This window comes from Eleutherodactylus coqui, chromosome 7, assembly GCF_035609145.1.
Source record: "Eleutherodactylus coqui strain aEleCoq1 chromosome 7, aEleCoq1.hap1, whole genome shotgun sequence".
Lineage (NCBI taxonomy): Eukaryota > Metazoa > Chordata > Amphibia > Anura > Eleutherodactylidae > Eleutherodactylus > Eleutherodactylus coqui.
In genome coordinates, this window is record NC_089843.1 from 214,632,021 (window position 1) to 214,647,767 (window position 15,747).

General features: G+C 45.7%; 1 protein-coding gene across 4 annotated transcripts in view; it reads left to right on the forward strand.

Annotated features, from left to right (window-relative positions):
- The first annotated feature begins 4,819 nt into the window (after positions 1–4,819).
- Positions 4,820–15,747, forward strand: part of CCDC158 (coiled-coil domain containing 158) — a 100,560-nt gene continuing 89,632 nt past the window's right edge. For 2 of the 4 annotated variants that reach the window (XM_066574344.1, XM_066574346.1), the window contains exons 1-4: positions 4,820–5,039; positions 11,302–11,344; positions 12,813–12,961; positions 13,100–13,350. In XM_066574344.1, coding sequence (XP_066430441.1) covers positions 5,021–5,039; positions 11,302–11,344; positions 12,813–12,961; positions 13,100–13,350 — 462 coding nt within the window. In that variant the 5' untranslated portion in view covers positions 4,820–5,020. Of the gene's footprint in view, positions 5,040–11,301; positions 11,345–12,812; positions 12,962–13,099; positions 13,351–15,747 lie in introns of those variants that run through there. The other 2 variants (XM_066574345.1, XM_066574347.1) reach the window with 2 other exon arrangements.

Consider the following 15,747-nt stretch of genomic DNA (forward strand, 5'->3'; position numbering starts at 1 on the left):
ATTCATGAGCTCCAGGCTAGCCACACCCCCCCCCCCCTCCCCTCCAGCCAATGATTAGCAGCCCTCTGTCTATGCAGAGTAATAGGCAGGCATCCTTCAATCAATGGCTAGAAGGCAGGGTGGGTGTGGCTAGCCTGCAGCTCATGAATATTCAGGACTACTTTAAGTAATCCTCTATGTATATGCTACTACTGATAAAATGTATCTTTCTCCAAAACTACTGCACAGATCCACCCAGCAAACATAACTCTGCAGTCAGTGTGACTGTCACTACCTCAGAGAGGGGTGCGAAAAGATGGTGACAGGGTCTCTTTTAGTTCCCAAGTACTTTTTGGTTTCTTTCATTGTCCAATTAGACCGGTAACAGTGAAAAACAAGTAACAGTATAACTTTATTGTAGCGGTCTCCATGGATACGGTGATGCTAAATATGTATCGGCTTTTTACTTTTCACTTCTTATGCACAGTAATAGGATTAATCGCCTTGATTTTCCGCTCTCCTATAAATATAGTGGCATTGAGGTGTGGGCCCCAGAGCAGTTGCCCTGCTATTGGCCCTCCACCTAGGACTTCCACCTATCAGCTGTTTGCTAGACTGCTGTGTCTGTGAATGGAGTCAAAGTACACAGCTCTGTACGCTTTGCAGTGGCCGGCCATGGAATTGCAGGCACTGCTCCCATTCATTTTAATATGATCTGCGCCTGCAATACCAGAGGGCAGACTCCTGCTGATTGCCTATTCTGAGGATAAGTCATCAATCTTCAGAACGGGTCAACCCCTTTCATTTTATTTGTGTAATGTCTGGTGCATGATCACTGTGGCGCAGTATGTCCTGATCACAGTATGGCACGTTGTGCTCTGTATGGTGGTATTATTTGGGTTCTGAAAGCATATCAATGACTTTATCAATGATTATTTGATTCGGACATCAGGTGGAAACTGTCAGTATGATGGCAGCATTTGGAACATATATGCTACTATTAGGCGGTGTTCACATCAATGCTTTTTGTTTCTGTTCTACTGCTTGGAACAGAACCTTCATGATGGCACCAAATGGTGCTGATTAGAGATGAGCGAGCGTACTCGGCCACGCCCCTTTTTCGCCCAAGTACCACGATTTTCGAGTACTTCCGTACTCGGGCGAAAAGATTCGGGGGGCGCCATGGGTGAGTGGGGGGTTGCAGCGGGGAGTGGGGGGAGAGGGAGAGAGAGAGGGCTCCCCCCTGTTCCCCGCTGCTACCCCCCGCGCCGCCACACCTCCCCCGCCCCCCCCCCGAATTTTTTCACCCGAGTACTGAAGTACTCGAAAATCGCGGTGCTCGATTGAGTAATTACTCGAAACGAGTACGTTCGCTCATCTCTAGTGCTGATCTATTTAAGGGCCCATTCACATGGCCATGGGCGTTTTATGTGCGCCCGCTGGTGCCGTAAAAAAGCCTGAACGGCAAAGGGCCCGGCGCATATAGCCATGGCCGCAATGCCGTAGGGCCTGGGGAGACATTCCCCCTTCCCTCGCCGGCTCACCTCCTCTCTCCTCCCCTCCAGCCGTTTGCAATGGGAGGGACAGGGGCGGAGATAAGCTTTGGCCCATCTCCTCCCATTGCAAACAGCGGCAAGGGGGGAGAGGAGAAGGGGGAGGGAGTTTAGCAGTTACACTACTATGCTCCCTCCTACTTCCCTTCTCCGACAGCTAGCATAGGCTCCCATAAGGATCTATGTGGCTGCCCCCACCGTGGAAATACGCCTCTGTGTACTAATGCATTGTAAGCCAATGCATAGAGGGGCAGCGTATATCGTCCGGACAGGATCAATAGACTTTCTTTATCTTTCAAAATCAACCATTCCAGCTCTGATTTTTAGATGTGTGCGCCGTCACGGCTCTCGACTGCCGCTGCTGATGACGTATTTTAGGTCTGTGCGCCGCCGGCTTCGGAAATCAGGCGCACACCGTCACGCTGTTACCAACTATGCAACTTTACTGTGCGGGAGATTTAAAACTTTTCTATTATTTTCTACACAAATAACTTACTTTTTTGGAATTGGATATTTCTTAGGGAATTTCCCTTTTTTAAATTTCACTTAGTGGGGGCCCCTATTTGGTGGGGGCCCATAGGCACCACCCATGTTGCCCTTGCCTAAATCCAAGCCTAATGGGTGGAGTTATTGCCAGAACCAGCTCATAGTGGACCTAAGGAGGGAGCCAGAGCCATGGGGACACCCGTGGAGCGCGGTCGTGCTGGAAAGGAACCCAAATTAGGTTTTGCAAGAAATTTGCGCGGTCACAACTGCCTTTGCCCATCCGGGGAAACTTGAGTTAGTTCTGCAAGAAAGAGAGGTTTTCTCATGGAGGCCGAGACGACTTGGATGTGAGTTACTGGAATGGAGTCTTTGAAGGCTTTGGGTGTGTAGCCCTCCTTGAAGACCCTACACCAGGCTGAGCACCTAGCAGGACCTGTTCTAGAATGTACCCCTACTTTACTGAAGGCTGTAGACTGGAGCACCGAGAGGAGACGTCCGCACTCCTCACACGCTACTCTTTTACTACTTCCCAGCACTCCAGGGTCCGCCGCTCTTCCTGGATTCAATCATGTAAAAACCTATTACAAAGAGTAGCCAGCAGATGGCGCAAGTATCATGCAGTAACAATAATGCAGCATAAGCAATAATCATCATCATCTCAGATGCAGAAACTCCACAGACCTAAAGGACAAAATGAACAAAACATCAAACCCCCTATAAGGGACCCCCTTACACCATGACACAAAAATCGCTCGTGTGAATCAACCCAAAACTTTTCTATACCTGCAGTACATTTTTCGTTATACGACTGCAGGTTGGGTTCCGAATTTGCGTTGAGCATCCAAATGTTAAATAAATGTCAATCAGAAAGTAACTATGAAGAATGAATTTACAGACCAACATGAGTAAACCCTGCAGTGTCTACGGGCTCCTCTATTATGTCCGTAGGCCCTGTGATATAGCTCCCCACTTATATTAGGGACGTCCCACACATGCGGAACATTTCTGCAAGACGCACCAAAATCTGCATGTATAGATTGCAAGCTACGGAGCAGAAATCTTCAGCAACAGATTAAGCTGCGTCTTAGGGCGGCCTCACACGAGCAGATGCGCAAAAACGCACCCGGTAGAGCAATGTTTTTGCGACGTAATGGAGTCTTTTTTGCACACCGCTAGTCCAAATGAACGGGGGAATCATCCCACCCTGATTTGAATGGCTATTAAGACAAATGAGGTGCCGGTGTTCGTGGGTATGGGCAGCATTTGCGCATACCCATGCGTACATATGTGCGCATTGATGCACTCCCATAAACTCCTATGGGGACCTTTGGTGTGTGGTCATATATATACGTGGTGTGATTGTGCTGTGAAGGGAGCGCTATAACATGCCTGTCCACACATTCTACTGTACTTTTCCGCACTGCCGGGCCTGTTCACATCGGTGCGGGCCACACCCACAACGTGATTGAACCGGCTGCGCAGCCTAATTAGTCCCCGGTGTCATCAATGAACACTGTGAAGTCGCTCAGCTCCATGTTCGATTTTATGCGGACGGCGCGCACATTTGCCCTTATGGCGCACAAAAATAGAACATGTCACGTCTATTTTTGTATGCGCGAAAATATAGCGCAAAAAATGCAGAATGTGAATCCATAGGATTTACCGCATTTTACATCAGCATTTTGAGAGCCAAACGCGGGTCTAAAATACGGAAGACAGGCAAATTTTTCCATTAGACTTCCGTTTCTGACCATACGAATGTAAACTTCGCTCGTCTGCATAAGGTCGGCTGCACACGGGTGGATCTGCATTGCGGAATCTGGGGCGGGCGCCCGTCTACGGATTCTGCAGCAAATACTGCCCATAGAATGCTGTGGAGAAACGCTTTTTCCTGTATACGAGCGGAAATCAAATGCGATTTTCCGCTTGCGGAAGAAAAGCTGCAGCGTGCTCTATTTTAGTGCGGTCTTCGCACGGACGGCTTTCATTGAAGTCAACAGAAGCCGTCCGACATGTTGCAGATTCATCGCCTAAAGGCGGGAGGGAAAATCTGTATTACGCACGTCCAACGGCTCGCCGCTGTTTAGACCATACGCAGCGGCGAAAAGAAGACAGGTACGCAGGGTCACCGGCCGTGCACAGGGGTGGATTCTGCTGCACGATCCCACATTCGGAATCCGACCCACCCGTCTGCAGCGGCCTCAGTCCCTAAGCTGGTTTCACGCGGGCGTATTCGCGCTTTAAATTTTTGTGCTTGCAATACGCAGAAAATAGAACCCATTGATTTCAGTGGGTTCTTTCACAAGTGCGTATTTTACGTCTGCATTTGCGCCCCCCCCTGCACCCATTGACTTCTATAGGGTCCTGAGTTGCACAGATCTGCAGAAAAATAGAGCACGGTCGAAATGTGCGCGCAAAATATGGATATGCGAATGAATCCACTGCAATAAATCGGTTCTATTATCTGCGTATTGTGCGTGCAAATACGTACACACATACACCCGCGTGACGTCATTTTAATAGCCGGGATCATCGGTGCAAATTTTTTTGCACATGCAAAAAGTACAGTAAGAAAAGCAGTTCTGCGCACAAATATGCAACTTTCATTCTGTAAGAATGCGCGCAAATACGCATACGCTTGCGTGAATGCAGCCTCAGGTGCACATCCAAAAAGTCCCCTAAAGCAGGTAGACGGTAGAGCAACCTGTAGGCTGTGGTGCGGCAACGCCCCTAGAGAAGCCTGATCCATCCCTACGTCCCCGGCGCTGGGGATGGGCGGCTTCTGCTCTGCAGGCTTGGGGCTTCTCCAAGGAGACAAGAAAGCGTCCCAGCCTCGCCAACAATAGAGTGGGGGCTGGGGGGATATTGTGAGCCGGCAGTGGGAGCTGCTTCCAGGAGGCCGCAGCACAGGTGAATGTCTTCTCTGCTCCTTGTGTTATAGGTATGATGGTGTGATCGATGGGTCGTTGGAAGGAGGTCCGCTGCTCCCCCCCCCCCCGCCGATGTTGGTGCACCTGTTGGGTAGGAAGAATCAACTGTTTTCTATAGCAGCAACACACTTTTGTGGACACTGGGATCTTCCAGGTGTTGTAGGACTACACAAAGGCTGTCGTGACCTGCTGGGACTTGTGGTTGTACAACTAGAGATCACTGCTGATTAGTGTCTGACCGGTTGTCCTCAAGGCTCCCAGAAGGTCAGGATTTTAGGATGTCTTGCACAAGTGATATAATTAGTATCAGGAACTGGATTTGAAAAGCTGATATAGGCTTCTTTCACATGTGAGGCGGGGGGTTCCGGGGATTAGGAAAGGGGAATCCACTGGCCAAAGGGATCCGTTTCAGGATGGAACCAGACAGCAACAAACGGACCTCATTGACTATAATGGGGTTGGTTCAGTTTCCACTCAGCTGACAGCTTTTGGGTGGAAGAAAAAGTGCTGCATGTGTCGCTTATTCTTCCGGTATGTTGTGCCGGATCTGTAGGGGAACCTCCAACTGGACGTTCCAACACAGATGTGCGGCCAGCCTGTTACGGGATGTCACCTGACACTGTTTACACGGGGCTGTCACTTATTAGTAAAGACTTATCAAATACTGAGACATTGAAGAAGTTAGGCTGCTTTCACATCTGGGTGGGGTTCTGTTTTCTTTCTCCATTTGGGGAGCAGGAAAGGGGAATCCCCTGACTGAATGGGTCGGGTTTATGATGGAAGCAAACATCATGGAACGTACCCGGATGACAAAGTGTACTTGTGGCGATTTTCCTTTTGGTGTTCCGAGGAAAATGTGGAAGAGGTCTGATACAGATGTATTGCACCTTGGCTATACTATACCGCAAATATAGGGGAGACGAACGGAGCCCCTGAGACCAAAGTGGTGCCCATTTAACTAATCACAGTCAGTGGTTTCATTTGGGGTTCCAGTTCAGCGCTGTTTTTGGCACCTGTGACGGAACCCCGAGATGGAATTCCACAGCATAATGGAAAACAGTGCAAATACGGCCTTAGGGCAGATTGCGGATCGGCTGCGCAGACATCAATTACGGAATCCGCAATTGAAATCCCGTATTAGGGCTTATTCATACGTCCATATATCGGCCAGGTTTTCACGCCCAGACGGTATACGGTGTCCCTTTCTGCAGGGAGAGGAGGCGGGGCGGGCCTTCTCCGTCTCTCCGCCTCCTCTCCACTGTTTGCAATGGGAGGGCGGGACGGGGCAGAGTTAAGTTCTGGCCTGTCCCGCCCACTCCCATTGCAAACAGTGGAGAGAGGGCGGGAGCTCAGTGCACTGCTCCCGGCCCGCCTCCTCTCTCTGCAGAAAGGGACACTGTATATCGGCCAGACGTGAAAACCCAGCCGATATATGGAGATGTGAATAAGCCCTGAAGCCGGCTTTACACAGTCATAAGCGTATTTACGCACACATTTGTGCTACGTATTTGCACAATGGGCATTGAATTTTTGCACGTGTACGCGCAAGCCCTGCATATTTGCGCACACATATTTCAGCGGGCAATTAAGTTTAATTAGTTTAACATGTTCTATTTTCGTGCGCAATAAGCTTGCATATTATTTTGCACCACAATGCAAGCACCAAATATGCTCATGTGAACGAACCCATTGAAATCAATTGGCTCTACAAACCGCAGATTGTGTGTGCAGATTTTGCGCACGTAATATGCGTCGCAGATACATTTGTGTGAATAAGCCATTAAGGTGCATTTAGGCAGAACAATTATCGTTCAAAAACAATCGCTGGATGGTTCGGTGTAAACATGGACAAGGATCAAACGATAAATGATAATTGATACTTTTCTTCAAATTTTTGTTTTTTGCGCGCGTGGAAGCATATTCTACTTTTTTGTGCAATAAAGGTCCTCATAGAATTCTACGGGGGGCTGCGCAAATGCGTGAGGAATACACGAGCAGATGCGTGAAATTCCGCGTGAAGAAGAACACATCTGAAACTCATTAGACTAAATAGCCATTTAAATTGGAGCACATTTATCTGCCGCATGCGAATGCACAGGGTGCCGTGTGATACATCAACACACGCACAAAAAACTTGTTCATGGCGCAAATACATTGCGCTGAGGAGCATGCATTTGCGTATATGCTCTTGTGAAGCTGCTCCATATAAGTAATTTTTATGGGGGAAAGGGGTGGGAGAAAGCGCCCTGAGACTATGATCTGTATATGTTAATTGCAAATAGTGAAATCCACTGCAAGAATAAGTATATAAAGCGTGTTGCGAATCTGAAAATCCGGATCATTCCTGTCAGTCAGTATATATATATATATATATCTGCACAGATTGGTTTTCCCTAGCAAGCAGGTCTGTAAAACCCCATTCACTTACATTGCACTCTGCTCTGTTGCACATTTTCAGTTCATGATTCCATTTGCATATGAACTGGTTTTAATTGTTTTGTCCAGTTTTATTTTCGGATTGTGGATGTTTCTTTTCATTGTGTGGTTATGGAGGCGGCAATCTTAAGCCTCATTTACGCGCAAAGATGATCGCTCAAAATTTGTTCAAAAGATAGTTGGAGTGACAGTTTTGAGCGATCATTTTGCACAAGCTACTAATGGGCACTAATTGGCATTATTAGCTTATTAACTTCATTTCATGTATTTAGAGAACAGCAGGTAGTCTGTTCTCTAAATACATCTCCTTTGTTCTGCTAGGGGCTGCACACTGCAAGCTGAATTCAATGTTATCAGCGCTCCGTGCGGAGAACTCAGCATGCAGTCCTGCTATCGGGTACAATGGATTTTATGCTGACCTTAAGTCAGCGATGAACGAACAGTGGATGAAAAATGCACAATGGGCGTGCATTTACACGCAATGGCTATGGCGGAAAAGCCATCGTTTGGACGAATTTTAAGCAATAATTGTTGTGTGTAAATAGGGCTTTAGCTGAGCGGTGTCTATCACCAATAAGATATGTCTTGCAGCAGCCACATTAACCATAACAACCGGGGCTCTGAAGATGACTCATTGACTTCTATGTGAGTGTTGTGCCTGTGCTTTTTGCCTGTACAGGAAGAGGAAGGAGGTGAACTGTGACCATCACCTATTGTAAATGATGGATACTGTGTTACCTATATGTAGGTGTTTTTTCACTCACTGTGATGATAACTACCCTGTTTCCCTGAAAATAAGACATACTCTGAAAATAAGACATAGCATGATTTTCCTGAATTTTTGAGGATGCAAAATGATTTTTCAGGCTTTTTGAGGATGCTTGAAATATAAGCCCTACTCCAAAATTAAGTCCTGCTAACAGTAAATGTAAAAAGTCAATTTAAATAGTGTCCAGGCATCTATACATGTAAAAAAGTTAAACCTTTTTGAACAAAAATTAATATAAGACACTGTCTTATTTTAGGGGAAACACGGTAGATGACTGCTAGAAAGTTTTCTCTACAGAACAGGAGGTCTCAGGTGATTGAGGCTCACCGCATCCACTTCTCTACCAGGTTCTTTGTTTCTACCTGAAGGGTGCTTGTGTGCGTCTTCCTGCCTTCCTTTTTTTAATATATTCTTTTTTAGAAATTGAGGTAGAAAACAGAGAGTGGAGGGTCATCCTCCTCAAAACATATCAACCATAAAATGTAAACGGGGCCAGCCAAAATGTAGAGCAGATGGAAATGTGAGCCAAGTGAACAATTGGCCCAGAACAATAAGGGAGGGAGATGAAGCCCACCTCAAACTCCAAATCAACCCCAGGGTTTTCACAACAGTAGGCTCTAACAGGAACTAGGGCAAATAAGCCCAAAATATAATACAAAGGACAGGACAGAAAGACTAAAGGGGGACAAAAGGAGATAAGAAAGGAAGGGGAAATGGAAAAAGGGGGGAAAGAGAGAGGAGGAGTCAAGAAAAAGACAGGGGTCATAGGACCATGGGAGAGGTAAGGTGTGATCCATGTACAGTAGGTACCTCATCCAGCCAAATCTTGTAGAAAGGCAGCATATTCTGCTGAAATCTGGAATTCTATTCAGTAAAACCATGTTTTATAAAACCAATCATAAGAGTCGTGCATAGTAGACAATGATAAAGGTGCAAGCACCGAGTCATGACTGACTCCCCGGGTGATTCACAATGTGACATTTTCTTGGCAGACTGTTTTTGCAGGGTGGTTTACCATTGCCTTCCCCAGTCATATTTTACCCCGAAGCAAGCTGGGTACTCATTTTACTGACCTTGGAAGGATGGAAGGCTGAGTCAACCTTGAGCCAGCTAGCTGAACCATGCACGGATTGAACCTGCAACCTTCAGCTCATGAAGAGGTGGATCTAGGTGAACTGAGCGACCTGCTACTATATGAGTTACTTTTAGACTTTGTCCCAGAAAGGGCTGCTAAGATTGGACAAGATCAAAATATATGGAGAAATGGACCTTCCTTGTCACCACAGTGCCAACATGCTGGGCTTACTGAGGGCATCAGAGTACGTAAATGAGTCGGAACTCTATACCAGCATGACTTTACAGTTTGCCTCTTCAAACTTAGAAGAAATAGACATCTTATGCACCAGGACACAGGCACAAAGTCACTGTCTCTGGGTCAGGGACAAGCCTGTGTCCTGGTGCATAAAAAAACCCTTAAAAGAGGCTAATCTGGATGACACCGGAGTAGTGAATAGGACATGAATAAAGCATATCTCAGAGGACCAGAACTGAAGCAAAGTTCTTCAAAGGTGTTCTTGGGACGCAAGAAAACTAATCTGATGGGCAAAGAGTGAAGAAAGTGCCGAAGTTGGAAAGTTTGCCAAAGATCCATGGTCAATGGTTCAGACGCCGGAACAACAAAGTCCAGTGAGAGCCAGTCAGAGCTTCCATCTTTGTGTGGGTTTCTAAAACAATTGGCTGTAATTAAAGTTTGGAACATAGGATCTTCTACTCCGAATGGAAAAGTCAGCTTACGAAGGATTGGGCAAAGGAGTGAAGCCAAGGGGAGAATATGGGTAGAGTGCATTTTTGCAGCAGGCAATAGTTGCACTGATAATGGGATGGCTCTTTAACGTAGTTAGTTGAGAGGAATGCAGCCAAAGGATGGCTGCCAAGAGAAGCACTATGAAGCTTTGTTCCAGTGAGACCCAAAGTCTCGAAGAGCCCTGATGACACCAATCCAATACACTAGATAAATGAGTGGCTGAATAATAGGATTTAAGCTTAAGGAAATCTATACCACCTTGTTCCTTTGGCCTACACAGCAATGACCAAGCCACTCTAGGGGGCTTATTGGCCCAAAAGAACTTATTTTGAATCAAGATCAGGGATTTAAAAAACAAAGTAGATATCTTGATCGGAAGCATCTGGAACAGGCAGAGCACCCTAGGGAGAATATTCATATTAACGCTCGCACCTGTCCACTATATTAAATGGCCAGTGCGCGCTTCACAAACATATCCCCCTGACTCCTCCGCCTATCACCCGGCAGGTCTGGCTATATTTGGCATCCTCCCTAAGAAGGATGCCTAAAAAAATTGCTTCCCTCAGTTGTGTAAGCCTGTTGCAAGTGATTAGTGAGTTCTCCTGGTTTCCTGACTCTGGCCCGGTTCTGCAGCCAGACTTCTCTGCTCCTGACCTCGACTATGTTCACTGGATCACTCTCTCGGCCAGCTGCTACCCTGACTCGGGCTGTTTCTTATATTAAACTTGTCCTGCCAGCCCTTGCCTGATCTCCATATTGAAGTATATGTTCCCTGCACAGCCCAATTCTTCCATTGCTAGGGGCCCCAGCAGCAGGACACGCAATAGCCAGGTTATCATTGGGGGTGAAGGGGGGGGGGGCGGTGTAACAAAATGAGATTGTCCAATGTGCACCGCAATGGAAAGGGAGCACATATGCACAGCCACCCCTCCACTGAAACCGGGACAGAATCCTCTTTGGTTGTGAAACTCTGGAGGGCCCTGTTCTCCCCCCGATCATAATCATACATCTGATTGACACATGCTTAGAGTTAAGAAAAGGCCTCAAAAAGTACACTCCAACTTCTTAAAGTGGTAGTCTCACAACATCAAACCCTGTGCATATACGCTTTCAGGATATATGGACGTCATAAGGGGGGAGTCCCCCTCTTCTTTTAAACAATAAGAAGTTAAAAGTAAAGTATAACAATGGCTAACTTTCCAGTTAAAATGATGGAACAGAATAACAAGAGCCAAATGTTCCACTATGAATCGAGCCTTACGCCGCTTTTTATTCTTCCACGATTGTTGTCAATAGATCATTTATTTAGTTTTTAGTAAGCATGATTATTCTTTTCTCTTTCAGATGTCACCAGGACAATGGCCAGCAGAAATCTACTAGCGTTAAGGTAGAGTAATAACATAGAGACACAACGACACGCGCAGAAGAAACGGTTATTTTTACAGAAACCTGTAAATGCTACGAAGCTTTTACTTTTTTGGGTTATTGATTACATTATGACATCATCGTTATTAATAAATCATCACTATTCTGACATTATTGTCATTGTCACATTATCGCTAGAGATGAGCGAGCATACTCGCTAAGGACAATTACTCGATCGAGCATTGTCCTTAGCGAGTACCTCCCCGCTCGGAAGAAAAGGTTCCGCTGCCAGCACGGGTGACAGGTGAGTTGCGGCAGTGAGCCGACGGAAAAACTGGCAATATAAAGCATATTACCGAGATCAAAGTCCCTGAAGCCAATAGTAGCGTTTGGAATTACAGGGGCCAATAGAAATCGCATATTCAGTCTGTAGATGAGAGAGGGCATGTGTTACATGTTCTTTAAGATTAGGTTTAATGATAGCTCAACTATGCAAAAAATGATTAAAGGTAGCTAGGCATTGAGGTAGTCCTTTGTGGTCTGACAGAGACCACTTTCACATCTTTATCCTCTGTGACTACTGTGATTGATGCATAATCAGCATAGCAGTTTACTGGGAGTTTATAATACGGCTGCTTATATAGCACCTCTATTAACTGACACCCTGTGCATCCCATTATTGGGTGCCAACAGTTACATCCTTTCCCCAAACACTGCATGCTGTGTAAATATATTAGTGGCTAAAGACAATTGCCCTCACAGCCTGCCTGGCAATATATATCTTGTTCATTTATGGGCTCAGTAAGGATTTAGTTCAGCCACCTATTCGTCAATTTTATAGTGTTTGCCTGTTTCGAGCAGATATATGTCAATACAGTATATAATTTTATATCATGCTCACCTAGCATACCTGCACGCATAACCAGATGAAATAGATACAATATGAGATATTGGTTTGTATTTTGGCCAAAGCCCACGAGCCCGCGACAAGGGTCCTCGTTGTCTTGTGGGTCCCTACTCTCACAAGACAACTTACCACAGGAGTCCTGCCTGCAAACGGGGTGATCATCCCAATAGGGACGGCCTCACAATGGAACTTGATGACCTAACTAGCCCTAGATGATAAAAATCTAAGCAGACAGGACACAGTGCACACAACGCAGAACAGGACAATTCATACTACGTGGCCACCTGCACAGACCCACAGAACAAGTTATTATCCACACCATATAGAGCACTAGGGTATTGGGAAACCAGTATCGTCTAGCCAGAGGGGCTGGTATATATGTGCAGCAGACCAGCGGTGATTGGCTGGCTGGAGAACTCCATACCCAGCCAGCTCAATTATCCCACTCCTGTGGCAGTGTGCTCCTGGAACCTCATAGAACTACAGATCCCAGCAGCACAACCGAACAAATATGTTAAAGAAGACATTGACTTTAACTTGCAGATTGAATATTATTTTGTTGTCATTTTCTTAAATTTCATAGGGCTGAGTTGGGCGAGCAAACAAAAGAGATCCAAAAACTGCAAAAAGAAGTGGAAAAGGCGACACAGAACACAATAAATCAGCTGTCAAAATCTAAGCGGGAGCAATACTACAAGCCGAGCACTACAAATAGCCATAATGTATCTAGAGGTATGTTATGTGTCTATGCTGAAAAGTTACTTTGTTTCAAAAACCCACATTGGAACAACTTCAGTGAACTTATAGAAATAAGCCGACTGTTGGACAAGTCAGGTGAAATAACAATATATATTCTTTATCTGTATGTAGAGCCGGTTACTTCAAGTTCACAAAGAGGGAATTTGAGCCTCTTCTCATCAGTCCCACTCCAGGATTTACTATTACAAAGTTCCCAGTGCATTGGGCAAGCAGTGGACCCAGAGGAGACCAGTTTACCAAAAACATGCAGCCTAATGCAGAATCCCTCAGCTGGAACTAGTTGCCCCCCTGACATACATAGTGACAAGACAAACCTGAATGATTGGTCATGGTTTAAGGATTCACAAAGGAGGCTTCAACAAGTAAGTCTTGTTCTACAAATTGAAAATTATCATACATTTTCAAATAAGGCCTCTATGGCACAATCGTTTTTTTTACAGCATTTGCAACGCCCGCTAAAATCGCTGCACTAAACCTCCATTCATTCAACGGAGCTTCTCAGACGAGCGTTTTAGAACGGCCTTTCTAATGCGCTATAAGTCGAATGCTGTATGTTCTATTTTTTGGCGTTGCAGCACTTTTTAATGCCCTGCGTTGCCCATTGAAATGCATGGAGTGCATTAAAAACGTGGTAAAATGTTGTGTATAGTGTTTTACAGCATTTTCAACGCAGCGCTCTATGCTACCGGGAGGGAAAAACTAAAGTGGTGACGTCATCAGCTTGCTTTGCCTGCATTGTTACTGAGCTATGCAAATAAGGGAGATGGAACAATTGGCGCAGAGTGTAAGCTCTCGCCTACAACCTGAAGGTTGCAAGTTCAATCCCCGCTTGATTCAGGTAGCAGGCTCAAGGTTAAAGGGGTTGTCCCGCGCCGAAACGGGGTTTTTTTTTTTTTTTAACCCCCCCCCCCCCGTTCGGCGCGAGACAACCCCGATGCAGGGGTTAAAAAAAACAAACGGAGAGTGCTTACCTGAATCCCGGCGGTCTGCCGTCTTCATACTTACCTGCTGAAGATGGCCGCCGGGGTCTGCTCCCTCCGTGGACCGCAGCTCTTCTGTGCGGTCCATTGCCGATTCCAGCCTCCTGATTGGCTGGAATCGGCACATGACGGGGCGGAGCTACACGGAGTCGGCATTCTGCACGAGCGGCTCCATTGAAGAGAGCAGAAGACCCGGACTGCGCAAGCGCGGCTAATTTGGCCATCGGAGGGCGAAAATTAGTCGGCTCCATGGGAACGAGGACGCCAGCAACGGAGCAGGTAAGTATAAAACTTTTTATAACTTCTGTATGGCTCATAATTAATGCACAATGTACATTACAAAGTGCATTAATATGGCCATACAGAAGTGTATAGACCCACTTGCTGCCGCGGGACAACCCCTTTAACTCAGCCTTCCATCCTTCTGAGGTCTGTAAAATGAGAACCCAGCTTGGTGGGGGGTAATAAGTAATAATTACCTGAAAGAGCTGGGGAATAAGTTGGCACTATACGAATACCAAGATTCATTTATTTTATTTTAATTACCTATGGCGCTGCAGAGGTATTGTCCCATCTCCCTTATTTGCATATTACCCAGAGGAGCATGAATGGCCATATCAGTCTCCTCACTCACCTGCTAGGTGATCTCCCTAAGGAGAAAAGATAGCGCTACTGAGCTAAAAATACAGTTTACAGACAGATACAGGAAATGGATTTTAGATAATAGCAGTCTGCTGTTACATTTTTGTTGCACTACAATCACAGATTCATAATAAAGCATCCAGGCAGCATCACAGAAGACAAGAAATAGTGGTTAAGCAGAACCAAAAGGTGCAGAATTACATGTAATGTTGAAGAGTGGCTTTACACGGGACAACTATTGTCTCAGTAGTCATTCAAAATAGTCGCTCCAGCGTATGAGCAACTGTTATTTGTGTGATTGTTGTCTACTTTTTGTTCAATTTTCAGATTGCGGAGCATTTACACGAGCCAAAACACCATTTGCTGAATAATTAGGGGGTGTGAGGTTTCTTTAACCCCTTCCCAAGGAACACTCATTGGTTGCCAAGTCCACTGAACACATATAAATACGTCTGCACAGTCTTTGCTGTGGTGTCTTGCTGGTTCAACTGAACGATTGGTGCTGCAGTTAAGGCCCTTTTACACGCAACAATAATTGCTCAAAATTCGTCCAAATGGCCGGAAATTAGCGATAATTGTTACATGTAAATGCGGGCATTGTGTACTTTTTGTTTGAATGATGGATTTTACTTCACATAAAATCCATCGTTCAGCCACTGTAAGTCTGAGCACATACATTCCATTTGAATGTATTTCACTCATCTTTCAAAGGACTGCAGGATGTTCTCCCCATGGCATGTTTATGCTAGCCATGAGGAGAACAATGCAATCTGCACAGTTGGATGTGTGTTTAAACACAAGCTGGGCTCTGCAAACAACTTGTGCAGGCCCTTTTATATGCAAATGTAGATGATAAAGTTTTAATGGACATTAAAACCATTAACATTTTATGCGAATGCGTCGCAAAATCTTTCAATTTTTCCGCTATTTGAAAGACTATCTCTGCGTGTAAATGGCCCTTAATTGTATCTTCGAAGACCAAAAGCAGTCATTGACCGAAGCAGTGAGAGTTCTTTTGAAGACCACTTGCATAGTTGTGTTTTTAGGAAGCAATCAGTGTTAAGTTAGAGGGCAAAATGTTCAACGAAAGGCAGGAGCCAATCAGCCATCATTGGGAGGTGCACACTGAACCAGCGC